This window comes from Heterodontus francisci, chromosome 10 (assembly GCF_036365525.1).
Source record: "Heterodontus francisci isolate sHetFra1 chromosome 10, sHetFra1.hap1, whole genome shotgun sequence".
Taxonomy (NCBI): domain Eukaryota; kingdom Metazoa; phylum Chordata; class Chondrichthyes; order Heterodontiformes; family Heterodontidae; genus Heterodontus; species Heterodontus francisci.
In genome coordinates, this window is record NC_090380.1 from 53340588 (window position 1) to 53361220 (window position 20633).

Here is a 20633-nt window from a genome sequence, read left to right on the forward strand (position 1 = left end):
CAAATTGTACCATCTATTAACCCCTGAATGAGGCTAACAAACCAGGTGTCTTTAAATCAGCAAATTAACTGTTTAATCAGAAAAACTGAACTCTTCAACAGTACGAAGATATAAACATTTAAAATAGAAAAAATTAGAGTCCTTGCAAATTTACAGTCTAATGTTGCTTGAAGTCCTCACAGCCATCCAATGGGGAAAAAAGGTTCTTCCACAGTAGAACAGTCCGTAGTCTAATTCCAGCAGTAAGTGATGCTTTTCTTCCTTCAGTTTAAATTATCAGAGATCTCTGTTTTGGCTTGACTTTTTAGAATTTTGAGAGATAATAAATAAACAGACTAAATTCTCTTCCTTCAGTTTAAATGGCTGAGATCTCTTCTTTCAGGTTCCAACACCAGCTGCCTGTGTGTGTTCTATTAGAACAGACTGTCTTCAACTAAAAAGCCAGTTGAAAATTGAATTGTAACAAATGCATCGCTTGATGCACCTACAGAGTTGGGGCTGCTGAGCTGCTGGCCCTTTGATTGTGCGGCAGCTCTTGGGGGCCCGCTGCCATCCTTAACTGGACTGCAACCCCAGCAGCAGCATCTTAATTGGCTGCCACTGGTAATATGCCACCCCAGTTCCCACCATCAGCCCCGGCTGCAAGATTTCATCATCAGCCACAAAATTCAGCCCCAGGAGTCTCACTCCACCAGGTTGCAGTATTTGATCAGGTTTCGACAGCAGATTCAGGCTGCAGTCACAAGGGAACTGCAGCTAGGTGCCAAACAAAACCACTTCATACTGACAGTTGAGTTGTAAATGTAAAACAAAAACAAGAAATGCTGGAATCACTCAGCAGGTCTGGCAGCATCTGTGGAAAGAGAAGCAGAGTTAACGTTTCGGGTCAGTGACCCTTCTTCGGAACTGTTGTAAATGTATCCTTACTACTTGCTGATTGCACCATTAGAACGATCTTGAAGTAAGTTACAGTACTGACAAGGTACAGAAGTTCAGTTAACCCTTGACCTGCTGTATAAACTGCAATAGCATATCCTGTGATAGATGAAGGGCTTATTCTCACAAAAAATCTTATAAGGACAGAAAAGAAATCGTTGCTCCTGAACGGTTCAGAGCTAAAATTGTATGTGCTGTTTATTTTTATTTATTTATAGATACAGCACTGAAACAGGCCCTTCGGCCCACCGAGTCTGTGCCGACCAACAACCACCCATTTATACTAATCCTACATTAATCCCATATTCTCCTACCACTTACCTACACTAGGGGCAATTTACAATGGCCAATTTACTTATCAACCTGCAAGTCTTTTGGAGGTGGGAGGAAACCGGAGCATCCGGCGGACACCCACGGAGACACAGGGAGAACTTGCAAACTCTGCAATACCCAGAACTGAACCCGGGTTGCTGGAACTACGAGGCTGCGGTGCGCGCCACTGTGCCGCTGTGTTATTACTGTATGACTGGGTTGATTTACTTGTGCTGGTCTAGCAAAGTTCCTGCCTTTCATCACATCGAGGCCGGAAAATAAGCAATGCCCCTGAGCTCAGAAAGCCCGTGAGTTTTCTTCTAACTGCAGCCTCAGAACTGCCCGTCCCATCCCCTCCCCGCATCAGCTCCGCTCCTCAGCCAGTGCCGCCTGCGCCATCGAGTCTTTCCCGGGGCCGGGGAAGCAGCGGCTGAGCCGCCGGCCTCTTTCACCCTCCATCACATTGGACGGACTTCAATTCGGGGCCCGGCTCTCTGCTGCTCTGGTCATCTTGAGGTCAGTGCGAACTTCCAGTCTACTTTACATGGTCAGTTTGAGTGCAGCCTCTTTGAGAACTGGAGGAGTTAGCAGCATCTTCATTTTCTTGCCAGTGGCTGATTCACAAATCCCAATAATCATGGATTATGCCGGCAAAAACGGAATTAAAATCAATTTGTTTACTCACGTTTTAAAACATCCAAGGCTTTGGGTGGGCTGGAGTCGCAGTAAAGGTCCAGGCTCTGGTTTGCCCCGTCAGTCATTTCTCCAACACACACTAACTTTCTGTTATGATTCAGAAGACAGACTGAGACTCTGGGCTCCGCGCCGCTTTCCCAACCAGTCTGCCTGTAATTGCACACTGTCGATCTGCTCCAGCGTTCCCCACACCTTGATTCATTCTTCGTTCTCAGGAGCTCTTCAGGAGATAAACATCAAGTATCAAAGCTGTAAAGCAATCTGGAGATTACAAACTCTTAAAACTGAAATGCCAACCCCGCCTCTCCCGGCAGCGAAAGAAGAAAATGGGTCACTGACTATATGGCAGGAAAAGTACAGGTGATCCAAGTGAAAGTGGCCAATAGTGCAGTATTTCCTAAGACCTCCAACAAACCACGTTAGCGGCAACAGATTGCCTATTGATACATAGCTCTGCCCAGTAATGTTACAGCTAACTCAAAAACAACTTTGACAAAGACCCATCAATCTGTTAACTTTTTAAGTGTTGCTTCTAGGTGAATACAATTAAATTATATCGCATAGAATCACAGAATCATAGAATGGTTACAGTACAGAAGGAGGCCATTCAGCCTGTTTTGTCTCTGCAAGAGCAACTCACCTCGTCCCACTCTCCTGCCCTTTCACCATGGCCATGCAAATTTTTTTGTCCAGATAATTATCCAGTTCTATCTTGAAGGCCTTGATTGAATCTCCCTCCATCACACTCTCAGACAATGCATTCCAGGTCCTAACCCCCGACTAGGTGAAAAAGTTTTTCCTCATGTTGCCGCTGCTTCTTTTGCCAATCACAAATCGGTATTTTCTGGTTCGCAACAGTGGCGCAGTGGTTAGCACTGCAGCCTCACAGCTCCAGGGACCCGGGTTCGATTCTGGGTACTGCCTGTGCGGAGTTTGCAAGTTCTCCCTGTGTCTGCGTGGGTTTCCTCCGGGTGCTCCGATTTCCTCCCACATGCCAAAGACTTGCAGGTTGATAGGTTAATTGGCCATCATAAATTGCCCCTAGTATAGGTAGGTGGTAGGGAAATATATAGGGACAGGTGGGGATGTGATAGGAATACGGGATTAGTGTAGGATTAGTATAAATGGGTGGTTGATGGTCGGCACAGACTCGGTGGGCCGAAGGGCCTGTTAAAGTGCTGTATCTCTAAACTAAAAAACTAAAAACACTTCCACCAAAGGGAACAGTTTCTCTCTATCTACTCGGTATAGATCCCTCGTGAGTTTGAATACTTCTATCAAATCACACCCCACTGGGGTGAGATTTGCAAGCAGGGGAAGAGTATGCCAGTTTCCTAACCAGAAGATTTATTTTTAAACAGACTTGGCTCCCTAGCGGTTGGGGGACACTCCAGCAGAGGTTGCAGTTGAGGAGCAGGTAAGTTTGTGGGACTTGAGGCAGAGATGGGGAGGGGTAGGTACAGAATGGCTTTTATTGCTGCGGGGTGATCATGGGGGTTTAGAGACAGATCAGGGGTAGAGATGGGGTTTGGTGGGAAGGGACAGACTTTGGGGGGCGTGTTGGTGATTGCAGGGTGGAGGACAATGATCGCGAGGGTGCTGGTGGTCGGTGATTGAGGGGGGCTGTTGATTGTCGGGGAAGGTTGATGATTGTGGGGTTTGGTCGATGACTGAGGAAGGAGTCAATGATTGTGGGGAGAGGTCAATGATTGTGGGGGGATGGTCAATAATCACGGGGGTTTTCAGTAATCGCAGATTGCAGGGGTGGTTGGTGATTGCAGGAGGGTTGGTGATAACTGGGGGTGGGGGGGTTTGGTGATCACGGGGCAGGTCGGTGGTCATTGTGATGGGTGTCTGTGATCCGGGTGTGTCAGTGATATTGTGGTGGTGGGCAATCCGATTGAAGGCAGATCGTCCACTCATAGCAAGGAAAACAGGTTAGCTTGCGGGGCTAGGAAGAAGCACTCCTTGTCCACAAGCAGTGCTGGAAAGGCACTTAACCCTTCCGTGCACCTGTCCTTGCCTCCCTTTATCTGCAGGGTTTTCTGACGCCTGAGAAACTTAGGGTTAAATATAAAACGGAGCTAAAATCTGAATGTGCAGCCTCCTAAAAATATTTAAATGAACAATCCGTCTCCTGGGAGCGGGTTAGCTACCTGCCCACCCCCATTAAAACTGGGATCAAGCCAGTTGGGTTCAGATTTGAGATTTAATTTTTTTGGGGGGCATTATAGTTCCCTTCTAAGGTTCCATTCAAAGTTTGTGATAAAGGTGTGATTAGCCAGGCCTGAAAATGGTTGTCTTGATCTTCCAGGAGCCACTTTTCTAGTCTCCTCTCATATTCAAATTTGCCTGGCTTAAAATGAAAGCATCGTGGCTGCTTCTTGGGAACTGAATATTGACCTGCATGATATTGACAGAGTAGAATCCCACTCTGTTCCTGTAGGTGTTTGAATAATGGATAAGCGGCAAAATGGGGGCCATCAGCCATCCTGTACTTTAGCAAAATCAACAGTGTGATAAAATTAGGCAGTCCTGGCAAGCTGTTATTTCTGGTCAGTGGGAAAGAAGATGGAGGCGCTCAACCTCTTGAATAAAGCATCTGCATCTCTTTGACTTGTCTGTGGTAGTCTAGAAGGAGCTGGAGCCATAAAAATTGAGGGTTGTTGTTGCCATGATGGATAATGGCAGTGTCATCATTATGGGCAAGGTTAACAACAGATTATCCTGAACAAATGGATCAACTATGTAATTGCTTCCCTGCTAACTGTCAACCTTTAAAGGCAGTGCTATTCTGTCATTGCCAAGTGGCTTTGCCTGGTCTTGCAATTCCAATAGGTGCCACAATGGCAGGTGTGGACGGTATGCTCTTGATGTCACTTGACAATCATTCACTGTTCCTGCATATCTTACACAGCGATGTCAAGTGCCAGCAAGCACTGAACTTGCTATCAGCAGACGCTCGAAACAGCAGTTCACTTCAGGATCCCAATACTTGAGAACTTGGCTCAGCCACAGCATGTGAAATTTGTAATTTGCCATACTAAACCCTTAATGAATGATTATACTGGTAACTGCGTAGGCAATAGAGCTTATGCATGCCTTAAGTTCAGCAAGGCACATTCAATACTTCCACAACAATTTTAGAAAGGGGGAAGTCATGTGGTAAGAGAGCACTAGACTGCACCCATCACATTGCTAGCCGTTTATTTATTTATTTTTTTATTATTTATTTATTTAGAGATACAGCACTGAAACAGGCCCTTCGGCCCACCAAGTCTTTGCTGACCAACAACCACCCATTTATACTAACCCTACAGTAATCCCATATTCCCAACCGTCTACTTACACTAGGGGCAATTTACAATGGCCAATTTACCTATCAACCTGCAAGTCTTTGGCTGTGGGAGGAAACCCACGCGGTCACAGGGAGAACTTGCAAACTCCGCACAGGCAGTACCCAGAATTACTGCATACTGCTGTTAGAATCAAGGTTTATGCCAAAAGTGATTTCTGGAGTATATAGTCAATGAAAGAGATAGGTAAAATAAAATGGAAGAGTGGTAATTTGGGTATGAAAGAAAAGAGAAACTTACAATCGCACATTTATGGCCTAGGAATTCAATCACGCCATACCTGTTTTTCAGCTGCTAAGCAACCTACTAAGCTTCCTATATGGTGGGTAGGAAGCATGCACAATTCCTAGTCACATGTGAGCTACCTGCCATTTTGGATTGGCCTTTTCTGTTGGTGTCAGGAGCATACATCATAAGTATTTAAAATAATGACTATCTTATTTAAATAAGGGTCCTACACTTCTTGGACTGATTTCCAGTTTAGGCCCAGCAACATGTGGCACTAACTAGCAGGAAGGACCCCTCACCAGCCTTATTTAAGGGGATAATGCAGAACTTGCAGATTAGTTGTTGGTTTGTCATTTCAGGCTGCTAATTAACTTCTGGATGTTTCTTGGCACACGTTTTGTCACTCTGGAAAGTTCATTTTGTCTATACCAAACAAGGTTTTGCTGGTGTTGTACTTTGTTGGCTGCCTCAAATAGTTTTCCTGCAGTCATGGTGATCTCAAAAGACTCCCTTCTGGGTTTGTAGATGATGAGAAGTAGCAAGCAAGAAGGTAGACAGCAGGAGCAGCTGTTGCATGAGAGAGGAGGAGGAAGACACTGAAAAGGAGGCCATATCCACAGCAAGTGTTCAGGGGGCACTTCTCCATTAACTTAACTGAGGAGTAATGTCTGAGGCACTTTCATGCAGGCTCCCTAGCCAAGAATGAGGCACATTAATTTCATCACATGGACATTAAATTTTAAAATTGTTGCTGGGAAGAAAAGAAGGTCTATTACAAGGGGTTGCCAAACCCCTGGCTGGATAGACATGTTTTGCATACTAGCAAGCAGTGTTGGAACAAAGGAACCAATTCCTGCTCCAATGTAATACACAATGGACTTTTGATTACCAGACATTGAGGATGGAGGAGCTTGCATTCCAGGTTGACTGCTAAGATGGCCGATTACACAAATGGATGTGGTCACACGACTAACCTGCCGGGCAACTGAGTTTTTTGAATTTGAACTTGCCACAGAGAATTTGAACTCAGAAAGCTCCTGGCTCCTAGATTGAGAACATCTATCTCCTGTCTGCTCCCAGCTCTTTCTCACCAGCTTTGGAATCCATTGAAAACACATGAACCCAAGAGAGAAAAGTCTCCTACAGTGAACAAGGTATAAGAAGAATACTGGGGCCCAACAAAAAGCAAGAATTACTTACAAGCAAGGACTCTACAGTGAGCTCGAAGCACAGTAACAAGAAACTGTTCAGATATTGCCTCAAACCTCTCCACTTTATTTTTCTTCTGCACTTTTCTGTCTCTATTTGCATGTGTGTATTGCGTATCTAGCTCGCGTGGGAGGGTCATGTATCTGTAGGCATCAGCCGAATTAGAGTTTAAGTTTACGTTTTAATGAATTTCACTTTTCTTCATTAAAACTAAGAAAGCCTGTTTGTGCTGGTTTCTTTACCTTATAATTGGAAAGCAGTGAATAAGGATTCACCAAGGGGGAGCTCAAAACACAGTGTGTTTAAAAATAAAACCCTATTACAGTAAGACCAGGTGAAGGCTGAAAGGGACCCCTAAACACCTTTCTCACCTGGTCGTAATAGAAATTTGAGTGCCAGCATCTGGGATTTTACCCACAGACAAACGAGAAAAATTGAAAATAGGAAGCCAAATTGTTCCCAATTAAAAAGAGCAAGATTAATACAGGTTTTCTTGTGGTTGTGTGTGATTGAATACTAGCATGTCTGCAACTGAAGCTAGTAGCTCTCCAAGCCAGGGTGAAGTAACTTGGGATAAGTTAAAAGCACTGTCTGTGGAGGAGTTGAGGAAAATGGCTGAGCAGCGTGGGATCACTGTATGTGGCAAGACCAGGAAGTCTGAACTCCTAAAGCTAGTGGCCAACCATTTTCCCCTTGAATCTGAAGAAGCAGAAGCAAGGTTAGAAGCAGACCCAGACTGGGTACTGCTGGTAAAGATACAGTTGGAACAAACAAAATTTGAATTAGAGGAGAGGAATAAAGAGAGAGCCTTCCAGAAGCAACATGAAGTAAATTAAAGGCAGGAGAGAGAGAGAGAAATAATATTCCAGAAATAATTCAAAGAAAGAGAGCTGAAGTGGCTTGAGTTAACTAGGGGGCAACAGAGTAACTCCAGTGAAAGCATGGCCAATATGGAGGAGCATAATTCAGAGCTGGGTACAAAACTGCTAAAACTCGCTCACTAATTCCAAAATTCAATGAGGAAGATGTGGAAGAATTTTTTGTGTCTTTTGAGAAACTGGCAAGGCAGCTAAAATAGCCAGCTGAGACCTGGTCTCTTTTACTACAAAGCAAGCTAACTGGAAAAGCCCATGAGGTTTATTCCTTGTTGCCAGATGAGAGTTCATCAACTTATGAACTGACCAAAAATGCTATCCTCGGGTCATATGAATTAGTACCCGAAGCCTATCGCCAAGAGTTTAGAACCCTCAAAAAGCAAGCTAATCAAACTTATCTGTAGTTTGAAAGAAGTAAGCAGCTGGCTTTTTACCAGTGGCTGAGGGCTCTTAAAATACTGCTCAGCTATGAGAATCTCAGGGAAGTAATTCTGTTAGAGGAATTTAAAAACTCTCTCCCATTCTCAATAAAGACTCATGTAGAGGAGCAAAGGGATCAGGGAGCCCAGTAAGCGGCCGTTCTGGCCGATGAGTTTGCTTGAATTTATAAGTCAGTTTCCCAGGGAAGAACCTTTCCTAATCACCCCCACCAATCTGAAAAAGACAAAAGGTGGGAAGGTGATATCTGCCCAGTTAGTCCTGGAAGAGAAAGGAAAGCAGAAGACACAGGGGGCCCTCCTCCAGCCAAAAGAAAAGGTGATGTGAGCAAGAGTGAGACCCGGAGACCTGTGTGCTTCCATTGTAATAAAGGAGGGCATTTAAAAGCTGACTGCTGGAAACTAAAGGGAAAACGGGTAGGATTAATCAGGGCACATCCGCTCAGTGCAGATGGAGACCTGATGGAAAGCACAGAACAAGTTGTGGCTTTAACTGCAGTAAGAGTGCAACCCAGGAATCTTACTACGGCCAGTGCAGGAAAAGTTAATAGGATTCCTGAAGGTGATCAGGGTTTTGTGTCTGAAGGGAAAGTAACCCCACACCCCTCGAATGGGACAAGCAAGCCCATAGTGATTCTCAGAGACACAAGGGCCACTAGATCCCTTTTACTGGGAAAAGGCTTGACCTTTCCCCCAGAGAGTGCAGTGAACACCAAAATGGTGGTGAATGGTATTGGAGGGCAGGGTATGCCGGTACCTGTACACCGGGTGTACCTGGAGTGCGACCTAGTTTCTGGACCGGTGACCGTAGGGTTTGTCCCTAGTTTGCCTGTGGATAGGGTTGACCTGCTCCTAGGTAATGATCTGGTGGGGGTGAAGGTGGTAGCCCGCCCAGTAGTGAAAGACAGACCGCAGGAGGTCAGAGAGACAGGGCAGTGGCAGGAGAAGGTTCCCTGCAGTTTCCCTGAATGTGTAGTGGATCAGGCCATGATCAAACCATTTCCCCCAGAGGAGACTGCATTGGCACAGCAGGCAGATGACCATGAGGTCTACCTGGCCGAGACTTTCTTTGGAAAGTTAGGAGATTCAGGGAATTAATTTAATGGATTTTCCCTAGCTGAGGCTCAGCGAGCCGACCCAGTATTGCGAGAGTTAGCACAGGCTGCCCAGTGAAGCAGAGGGAGTCCCTGATTGCTACTATTTAAAGAATTAGGTACTGATGAGGAAATGGAGTTCTGCTCACAGACCTGAGGGCAAGGAGTGGGCAGTAATTCACCAGTTAGTGGTGCCACAGAGGTACTGGAGAGAAATATTAAGAAGGGCCCACGAGACTACAGTGGCTGTACATGCCAGTATACGAAAGACCAAAGCCCGCGTAAGACAGCAGTTTGACTGGCCAAAACTCCACAAAGATGTGGTGGAGTAATATAGGAGTTGCCACATGTGCCACGTTGAGGGGAAACCCCATACTACAGTGAAACCTGCACCCCGAAGGACCCTCCAAGCCAAGGGCTGGTGAACTGTAAGGGACCCCCACTGAGAACAAAAGGGGACAGGCAGGCACACGGCTCACAAAAGTTTAGAAAAAGGGGGAAAAAGTGACCAAGAGGCCAGGTTAAAGGAAGTCCGGGAGGAATCCCGGATGAAAACCCTTACTGTCTGGTCAGCCAATCCTGAAAAATTTGAGAAGTTAGACCCCACATCCTCCTATGTAAATGCAGACTCTAGAAGCACCCCACCAGAGTTGCTAACAGCATTTACAGGAACCGACAGAGACAAAGAGAGACCTCGAGGGGGCACAGAATCAGTGAGGGTTGTGCCTCACCTAGTCGAAGTGCCACAGGAGAGGGCAGTCAAGTCTGCACACAAACCTGCAGGTGAGAGTGTCCCAGAGAACAAAGGGGAGATTAACAAAGAATCCTCTCCCACAAGTCAGAAGAAAAGGGAACAACCCATCCCCTAAAGTCAAAAGTCTTTGCATGGCTCAGAGAGTTCAGGAGAGACCCACCCACTCGGACTGAGCGCAAGCAGGACCCTGAGCTTCCGGTTGCTTGCCATTTCAACATTCCTCCCTGGGATTGTCCTGGGATTGCTGCAGTGTTCCAGTGAACATTGACGCAAGCTTGAGGAACAGCATCTCATTTACCGATTAGGCACACTACAGCCTGCCAGACTGAACATTGAGTTCAATAATTTCAGAGCATGACGGGCCCCCTATTTTACTTATATTTTTAGTTATTTTTTTCATTTTCCTTTAAAAAAAATTGTTTTTGTTTATTTTATTTTATTTTATCTTAGTTTGTTCAGTTTGCTTACCCACTGTTTTTTTCATGTTTGTACTTGCGGCTGTTCAATTTTCAGTCCGTTAACACCCTTTCTGTACTAATGCTTTGTCTTTCAACTCACCATTAACATATCTTTGCTCCATGACCTTCTGGTCAGCTATTCTGTGACCTTGTCCTATCTACACCTTCTCCTTTGTTATCTCTTGCCCCACCCCCGCTTTACTTGCTTAAAAGTTTTCACATTTCTAGTTACCAGTTCTGAAGAAGGGTCACTGACCTGAAACGTTAACTTTGCTTCTCTCGCCACAGATGCTGCCAGACCTGCTGAGTGTTTCCAGCATTTCTTGTTTTTATTTCAGATTTCCAGCATCCGCAGTATTTTGCTTTTAATCTTGTTACAAGGGCATTTCTGAGACAAATCTGCATCATACTCTTCAATTACAACTGGCTCCTAAACGTCAATCAGCTGCATATGGATTTTCATTTTGGCTATGCTCGCTGCTGAGGTGGGGTATGGATAAAGGCACTGCCTCCTGGTCACAGCAACCGCAGAAGAAAAAAAATCTTGCATTTATACAGCACCTTTCATGACCTCAGAACATCCCCAATTGTTTTACAGCCAGTGAAGTATTTTTGAAATGTAATCATTGTTGGAACGTAGGAAATGCAGCAGCCAATTTACATGCAACAAGGTTCCATAAACAGCAATGAAATATAACCAGATAATTTGTTTCACTGATGTTGGTTTAGGGATATATACTGGCTACAATACTGAAAGAACTTCTCTGCTGTTATTTGAATAATGCAATGGACTCTTTTACGCCAGCCTGAGAGGGTTGACTAAACCGTGTTTTGACATTTCATCTGACAGTCCAGCACTTCCTCAGTACTGCAGTGAAGTGCCAGGCCAGATTACGTGCTCAAGTCTCTCCAGTAGGACACAAACATTCTGACACAAAAGAGAGTGCTACCACTGAGCCAAGGCCAATACCCTGATTGATACTGTCTTCTTTTCAAAAAACTATATTTAGAACGTTTTCATTAATCATTCTTAAAATAGAAAAACAATGGAATAAGTTAAACCACAAAAATATGAGCAAAACAGTGACTCATACATTATGTATGTGAAAAAATTGAAAATGTAGATTTTAAAGCTGTGACTAAAGTCTAATGTATAATACTGAGGATGCTGGGATGTGGAAGTTAGGGAGGGGTACAAATCTTAATTGAAAGGATTTGGAAAGAGCTTTTTTCTTTTAAAAAGATAAACTTATGCAGTTGTGTGTTTTTTTCTAATTACCACCAAAGCTAGACAAAATTGGTTTTCTTTATACGACCAGCTACATAAATAGATACAGTTCTTTATGTAACATGGGGGAGCAGGGGTATGGGCTTCTACAGTAAAGACCAGTAAATAAATTAAGCTGAAAAGATTAAACCAATTTGCATATTTCAATTCTACCACAGCAGTTACTGTTACTAAAAGATCTTCTTAAATAAAGAGTCAAATTCAGGAATTTTTATTAAGAACATTAGTCTTGAATAATGGTATAATTCTCCCATAATTTCCACTGGTTGTATTTTTTGGTAGTTATTTGAGTTCTCAAATAACCTTAAATAACAACATTGCAGCTGATGTAGCCATTTAGATTACATTCTATATTAACCAATGCAAATTTTCAAAATATAGAGTGCAAAGTTTAATATATAACATGCTGAATTTGCTAAGCAGCCCTGAGAATAGAGACATTTTAAAGCAAAGTCACCACAAAAAAGTTGTAAATTTCATGCTTTATCTTGTTTTGGGAAAAAACCCCAACTAAATTTATAATAAAAGCAAAATACTGTGGATGCTGGAAATCTGAAATAAAAACAAGAAATGCTGGAACCACTCAGCAGGTCTGGCAGTATCTGTGAAAAGAGAAGCAGAGTTAATGTTTCGGGTCAGTGACCCTTCTTCGGAACTGACAAATATTAGAAAAGTCACAGGTTATAAGTAGGTGAGGTGGGGGTGGGGCAGGAGATAACAAAGGAGGTCGAGATTGGACCAGGCCACATAGCTGCCCAAAAGGTCATGGAGCAAATGCAAACAATATGTTAATGGTGTGTTGAAAGACAAAGCATTAGTACAGATTAGGTATTAATACACTGAATATTGAACAGCAGCAAGTGCAAACCTGAAAAAAAAAACAGTGGGTAAGCAAACTGAACAAACTAAGATGAAATGAAATAAATGCAAAAAAAAAAGGATGTAAAAAATGTAAAAAAGAATGTAAAAAAAAGAAAAAATAACTAAAAATGAAAGTAAAATGGGGGGCTGTTATGCTCTGAAATTATTGAACTCAATGTTCAGTCCGGCAGGCTGTAGTGTGCCTAATCGGTAGATGAGATGCTGTTCCTCGAGCTTGCGTTGATGTTCACTGGAACACTGCAGCAATCCCAGGACAGAGATGTGAGCACGAGACCAGGGGGGGGGGGGGTGTTGAAATGGCAAGCAACCGGAAGCTCAGGGTCCTGCTTGCGGACTGAGCGGAGATGTTCCGCAAAGCGGTCACCCAGTCTGCGCTTGGTCTAAATTTACTTACTTTCATTATTGCTAAAATAGTTTTGCTGGGGATTTTTGACAATTTACAACTACTGGACAAAAAGCAGAGTGAGTGCCCTACAAACAGCAAGTCCCGTCATGTCTGCGAATGGCTAATTTTGTTGTCAGTCTTAAGTTTCTCGGTGTTGTGAACATAATGCATGCTGGGACCTGTAGTTCACAACTTATTGGAGACTCTTCAGCAGAATGTGATAATTCCCGGAAGCCCCATGAACAAGTTTCAGGCTTCGCAGAGAGGCTTAGATCTTATATTTTGGAGGCATTTCAAACACAGAAAATATTACTGAGTAGACACATGTAAAATAGATAATTTTGCTGATTTTTAAAATTACAACTTTTATTTATAAAGCATCCATGTGCAGAGGAGCATCTCCAACTGCTTTACAATAAGAAAATGGATAAAATTAATTTTCCGCTTGGCAATAGCAGAGAGAAATGGGTTGAACAGGGAACCAAAGGCACGATCAGAACATTTTCTTAAGATTTTTGAAAGCAGGGAGGGAGGTTGTCAAGTGAAAGAAACTGGTTTAGAAATTCCAGAGGGCAGAAGCGTGAATGAGCAGCCACCAAAATTGTTGGAAGGATCAAATGGTGAGAAGTAGCATGATATTAAGGGAGCAGAGGATAGATGTGGAGACGTAAGGGAGGTTGAAATAGTAAGGTAGGGTGGGGTGATGCCGTGGAGACTTGAAAGATGAGAATCTTAAAATTGACAGACATGGCAGGGATATGGAACATGAAGATGAAACAGGTGATGGAACTTTGGATGAGGTCCTTCAAGAAATCTAAGTTTATTGGGTAGACTAATATAGGATATGTGTATCAAGACTTTCCCCTGACGTTCACTCTGGGCAATGCGACAGACAGGAAGGAATATTTCCGCTATTACATTTCTGAGAAATAACTAGCCAAGCTATTACATGTGTTATATACTGGATTAATAATCCATCTACTCACCTCACAAGTTTCTGACTTCAGGCCGTTCGACCCACTGATATATACCCTATCATTGGAAGTGACGATTTTAATTAAGCTGGGAAATGGTTGATTTTGGGAGATAGATCTAAATCCTCTGACCACAAACTCAAATTTAGACTGGAGATACCGTGCTGTCCAGATTTTATGGGCTATGAATTGCAATATTATGGCCACATCAGTAAAGTAAAATGTGTGTGCCTGTTTTGGGTAAGCAATGGGGGTGGGGTCTGCTGAGATTCACTGTTCTTGGGTAGATGATCTTTGGCTTCTCGATAATGCCAGATGCAAGAATATCTGCAATCTGCTGTTCTATTAAAAGGGAGGAAACAGCCTGTAAATTCATCACCCTTGAATGGAAGTGATCTTGCACATTAACCTTTTCAAGATTTACATCTGGAGTGTCTTTTCTTCCTCCATCTGATAATCTAGAGGATTAAATCAAATGACACTGCAGGTTCCATTCTCCTGTACTCTGATGCAAAGGTGGCAGCATATGTTGTCCAACCTATCTTTTTATTTCCAGAGTTGCTTTTCTCCTGGTGTTCTTGTCTCATCAGAATAACCCAAATGCACTAATGCAAATATTACACCAGAGCTATTTTGTCTTTGGCCTGTGTAATGCCCCATTCCAAATACAAAACAGCTCAAGCATACTGCTGGGTAACTTATTTTGTCAGAAATGGAAGGAGGGGCTACTACTTAGTCTCAGTTTTGAATCCCCTACTGATGACATACAAATCAACTAGTAATCATGCAAGGGTCTATGGTGCAGACCACCATGCTGCTAATCCATGGCACACAATGCTAGATGAAGGTACTGTCCATTATTTCATCCAGTGCAACAATTACATGATCTGTTTTGTTCACATTTCATGTTTAGGCTGTTTTGATCTCTCCAGTAAATGTCCATTTAAAATTACTCAAAACTGACCTCAACTGTCCAGAGATCGTCATCCTGGCTGCATTAAAATCCAAGTCCAAAATGTGCAGGGACAATATGCAGTAAAAGATACATTTAAAACACCAGTAACCTGCATACATTTATTATAAAAATTGTACTTGCTACTCTTTCTAATCCCAAAGATTTAATTGTTAAAAATCTGTACAGAAATGTATTCATTACTAACAGTGAAAAATATAAATACTACCAACATACTTAGAGAGACTGTGGGGAAATTCAGTAAATGATGCAAAGGAAAATAATCTGAATTTTATTTGTTTACAGATTATATGAAGTACATTGTGAAGTACAATAATGGTCACACAGGATGGTTTTGCTTACAGGCACAGGGACATAAAATTTCCTTCTCAAATCTGCTAGCTTTTTAATTGAACACTACACTTTATCCCAGTAAAAAAAATTCTGCACCCATTCAAAAATTTCCCTCGGTGCCCCCAGAATGGATCAAATCCATTAAATAATTCAATTGTTTAACAGCTAAAAATCTTTTTCAAAGTGTGTAATTATGTCTGCATAATAAGCAACTATTAACATTAATACAGTATATGTCTTTCATTTTTAAATACATTTTTAAACATATACATTCTCTTATTGCCCCTTCGTTATTTTTTCATTATTCTCTAAAGTCTTGATAAATTGACCAGCACCAGGCCGCTGTAAAGGTGGTCTGCACCATAGCCTCTGGCACTACAAGTACAATGAGTGCTCATGCTTGATCAATAGCACAGCATCTGTTGTCAGTGTACAGTTTAAGTTTTAAGTACCTAATATCAGAGTAGTAAATTTAATGCCAAATGTGTTTCTGATGAGACAATAATGCAACTGAATTTTAATCAAGGTACAGTGGATATTATGGCGCTCATGAATTTCCATTACAAAGCACGAGAGAGAGAGACTGGAGATTGTTGCAATTAGGCTCACATTAATTTAAAAAGAATGTGAGGGGGCTGAAGATAGCCAGATAAAACAATAGAACATTTACATAAATGCTACGTAGTATCTCCTTCAGTAGACTGCAAAATCTGTTTTTTCAAGCACATTCCAAAGAAATAACAGCAGAGTTTAAGCTATTTTGTACTAAGGAGGGGAGGGGGTTAAATTGCAACGGTTAACTTTTTTTTTTTAATTGCAATGTTTTTAGTACTCCTCATATACCAAAGCATTGTGGAATGATTTCAAACAAATTTATTGTTTAAAAGTATTTTCAAGGATTGAATTAGACAACTGCTTTCTGAAAAGTTTTGATTGTGGTTAATGCTCGTGCTTCCAAAAAATCTTTTACGGTAATGGAATGTTGTCTTGCACCGTATTTTCTTTTAAATAATGTATTTTCCCTCATTTTTACCCAAAGATGTCTAATGCCTGGAGAACATAGAGGAATTAAGAGTTTTGCCAGTTATATGATTTAATTTGTAGCTTTTCCATTTGAAGTTTATTTCAACTTTCATGCCATTTATACGTTGCTCATATATACATAAGAGGCCAATTTGTTACATTTCAAACCTTGCAGGATGCTGTAGAAATTAGAAGTAGGACACTGTCTTGAAGTTCAAAAAATTATATAAAGCTGAAATTCCTGAATTTTACTGCAATTTTCTTATTTGTCTTGACCTTTCAATTTTCTCAAGTGAATATACTGTATTTGGAGATTGCTTCAGAAGATTACTCCAGTTTGTATTTTACCCAGCAGTGGTTTCTCAATACTTTAAAAGTTGTATCCTTGCTTTTTGTATTTGTGTTATAAAGATTTAGTCAGAAATAAAACACCGGTCTGTTGCTCCCCGCGCCTCCCCCCAACCCCCATTATGGCCAGGCTGAGGTACATCGTGTAAAGCAGGATACCCCACACATCTGGAGTTATTTGTTTTAAAATATAGCTTTTTAAACTCATGCAGAACAGGTACTACTAACACATACATATTTTTCCTTTAAACTGCTAATTTAAGATTAAGCTACAGTATACTACAGAAAGCACTGGACTTTTTTTTTAAAAAACATAGTGCTATTTGTTTTATTTATACAAGATAAAGACATTGGCAAAATATATTTCTGGAAAAATGTGTACACTTGTAAAAACATGAGCAATGTCTTTTTTTTTTACACAATATATGGAAAAGTAAATTAGCTGAGAGTATTCTGCCACAACAATGCCTTGCTAGATCACACGACACAGAGGAATGAAGCACATCTGGAAAAACAGGTAAAACACAGTCAGACAGAGGCCTTTAGTCTAAGGTTACGTCAGTGAAAATTTTTCTCTTTTTCAGATGAAATTGTAATAAAAATTGAAATCCTGATAAGGAATGAAGACATACTATTACCATAATAAACTGCAGCATAAGAGTAGGTGGAAAAAAAATAACTACAGCTCAAACACCAAATGAAATTTCAAAATACAGAAGGATATGCTGATAACATGGATTTCAGCCAGTCAGCAAGCAAGCAAGCACATAAACTGTAGCACTTCAACAAAACTGAGCAATGATACAAATTGATAAAGGGCCACATTTGCCATCAATAATTAATCTGAAGCTAAATTGTTCTTGTATAAAATAGCTAATTTGGGGTCCAGTAATTATGTAATGGCAGGGACCATAAAACTGTAGCTGATTGGTTGCAACTAGCTTGTTACATTTATCTCTTAAAAGAGCTGAGACCACGTTGCAAAAAATGTCTATTTAATGGATTTTTAAGTCAAAGGACATATAACTTTTCAATTTAGACTAGATCTCCAATCTATGACACAATACAAATGGAGAGGGGGAAAAAGTTAGTTCATTTATCAGAGTGAACTTAATTTCCAAGTCTTTAACAATGAATGGACACAAATATTCTTTATTGTACAATGGATGTACTAGAAGCAGATGCTTCCTAACTTGAAAACAGTTCATGGTAACCCCTCAACCAATACGGCATCCTTATGATGTCGAGAGATATGCTGGTTCTTTTCTGAAGGCCTTCGGAAGCCTTTCTTGCAGTAATCACAACGATGCGGATAGTCCTTTGTGTGAATCGAAATAACATGCCGTTTAAAGCCTGAGGCATCGGTAGTGCTATACTCACAGTACTCACACTGATAAACCTTTTTGCCACTGTGAGTCTTCATGTGCTTCTTGAGCTCAACCTGTTGTCGAAAGCCCTTTTTGCAACGTTTACATCTGAATGGCAGATCCTTGGTGTGAACTGAAAGAATATGACGACTAAGGACAAAAGGGTCTGCAATTTTAAAGTCACAGTGCCTACACTGGTGCAGTTTTTTACCCTTGTGAGTTGACATGTGCTTTTTGAGCTCTGAGGGTCGATGAAAGCCCTTGTCACACACCTCACACTTGTGAGGGTAGTCCTTGGTATGGACTGAAATAATATGGCGCTTCAAATCACTAGAGTTGGAACTTCTGTGATCGCAGTGTGTGCACTGGTGGGTTTTGTGTCCCTGATGAATGATGGCATGTTTCTGCAGTTCTTTGGCATCTGTGAATGTCATCAAACAATGCTCACATTTGAATGGCAGATCCTTGCTGTGCTTTGTCTTCATGTGAGTTTTCAGGTTTGAGGCATCAGCTGACTTGTAGTCACAGTACTGGCACTGATAGGGTTTCTCCCCAGTGTGGGTTCGCATGTGCTTTCTCAGCTCTGATGGATGCCGAAACCCCTTGCCACATTCCACACATATGTGAGGGAAATTCTTGCTGTGCACGGCCAAGAGGTGGCGATTCAGAAGCCCCTGCTCTGCAGTCTCATACTCGCAAAATTTGCATTTGTGCATCTTTGTGGCTCCCTTTTCACGGTGAACCAACTTATGGGAAACCAGAGCTCCTGGATGAGAAAAACCCTTGCCACATTCATCGCACTCATAAGTCTTCTCTACTTTGCTCATGAGCATGTGGCTCTCCAAGTGATTGTGTAAACTGGTTTTCTTGTTAGTAGTGTAATCACAGTCTGTACACTGGTATTTTTTCTTGGTCAACTGCTCTGGATGATTTTTCATGTGTCTCTTCAGGAAGCCCCTGGACTTAAATTTTTTTCCACAGATCATACATGGATAAACAGTTATAGGATGTCCATCAGGCCCTATGATGATTGCTGCATCAGAATGAAGAAAAAAAGGTCAAATGTTCAGCTCCAAATTATTATATGTTATGTGAATGTTACTTTATATGGTTAATTAGCTTAGGAGTTTCCAAGAACAAAAACTGGAATACCATGGGAATGTGTTTTACTTGAAGTTTCACTATAGATAGAAAGTTAACAACTTCATGTAATTAAATTTTAATTCTTGCCATCCCTGTAGCAATCTTTAAGATACTATATTTTCTATAAACTTTAAAATTATATCTTTTACAGAGGCTGGGTTTGCAACCTTCTCATCCTCGATTGAAATAAACCAAATTAAATCACCCCCTCAAAATAAAAGTAAAATCTCCATACTTCCTCTCCAGCCCGCAGGAGTGTTGAAAGGGAAGGTAGTGTATTCAAAAATGCTATATTCAAGATACTCCCGCCTTCATATTTCAATTGCTCAAGGGAGCACAGAGCTATACAATCCTGAACAATGCAGTTTGTTGTTAGCTGACCTAAGCCAAACGGATAGTAGGGATGCTAGTTAGCATAACATTCTTTGGCTAGGGAGAGAGCGAGAGAGAAAAAAAAATGGATCCCGTTCTTGATTGCAATGCAGTGCTCTCTGCTGGAAAGTAAATGACAGGTCAGGATAGGATTAGACAGGCTGTGACGAACATGCCTAGGTCCAACAGATTGTCGACAATTACCGTCTGGGCTCACAGAGTAAGAAAGACTGCTTGAGAGAGCTGCCAAGGCCTGTGAATCCATACATCAGTGAAAGTCAGTGGCCTATCGGAAGACAGGGTTCAGGGGTGTGGGGTTTAAAAAAAATTACTTAAAAGTATCAATGTAAATTAAAAAACCCAGATACTTCACAAACACACCAGCATTGTCCTTCATATCTCTTTACCAGCCTGGTGGGAAATGGAAAAGGTAGGTTTTGCACGTGTCTGATTAGAAGAGAGCTGTTCCTATAGAAACTTCCGAAGTTAGCCTAATTACATTAAAGTAACTGAGCTCCTGGACCATATTGTGACTGACATTGGAAGCCTATCTGGGATGGAGGGGGCCAAAAAAATTGCAGGTTGGCAACCCTCAAAGGGAACATTTGAAAAGAAAAGTTAAGTGGCTCTCACCATTTTAAAAATATTCTGTTTTTGTATTTTTACTTGCAAAGTGGATAACTTCACACTTCCTTACATTATATTCCATCTGTCATGTTCTTGCCCACTCACTTAACCTGTATGTTCCTTTGCATCCTCCTCACAACTTACTTTCACATTTAATTTTGTATTGTTGGAAAATTGCACTTGGCGCCCTCATTGAAGACATTGATCTAGATTGAAATAGCTGATCCTAGTGGTAACCCACTAGTTACAGCCTGCCAACCTGAAAATTACCCATTTACTCCTATTCTGTTTTCTGTCTGATAACCAATCCTCAATCCATGCTAATATATTACCCCACATCTCAGGAGTTCTAATTTGTGTAATAACCTCTTGTGTGGCACATCATTGAATACCAGTGAGTGGCCCAATAAACATGGAAGAAAGAAACAGAGTCAGTGGGCTAGTGATGGAGCAGCACAACACCTAACTCTCTGTTTGATGGCTGGTGTACTGAAGGTGCACAAGGACAAGATGGGTGCAAGGAGGGCTACAATGCTTGCCATTCTGAAGTATCCTTCTCAAAG

The 20633-nt window shown here is 41.7% G+C and overlaps 2 protein-coding genes across 6 annotated transcripts in view; both read right to left on the reverse strand.

The window, feature by feature from the left end:
• Positions 1-2279, reverse strand: part of LOC137374121 (organic solute transporter subunit alpha-like) — a 56283-nt gene extending 54004 nt beyond the window's left edge. The window contains exon 1 of the mRNA XM_068039886.1: positions 1934-2279. Within this exon, the coding sequence (XP_067895987.1) occupies positions 1934-2009 (76 nt within the window). The 5' untranslated portion in view covers positions 2010-2279. The remainder of the gene's footprint in view (positions 1-1933) is intronic.
• Positions 2280-15112: 12833 nt separating this feature from the next.
• Positions 15113-20633, reverse strand: part of LOC137374449 (zinc finger X-chromosomal protein-like) — a 54218-nt gene continuing 48697 nt past the window's right edge. For 4 of the 5 annotated variants that reach the window (XM_068040578.1, XM_068040576.1, XM_068040575.1 and 1 more), the window contains one exon: positions 16980-18961. In XM_068040578.1, coding sequence (XP_067896679.1) covers positions 17766-18961 — 1196 coding nt within the window. In that variant the 3' untranslated portion in view covers positions 16980-17765. Of the gene's footprint in view, positions 18962-20633 lie in introns of all 5 variants that reach the window. The other variant, XM_068040579.1, reaches the window with a different exon arrangement.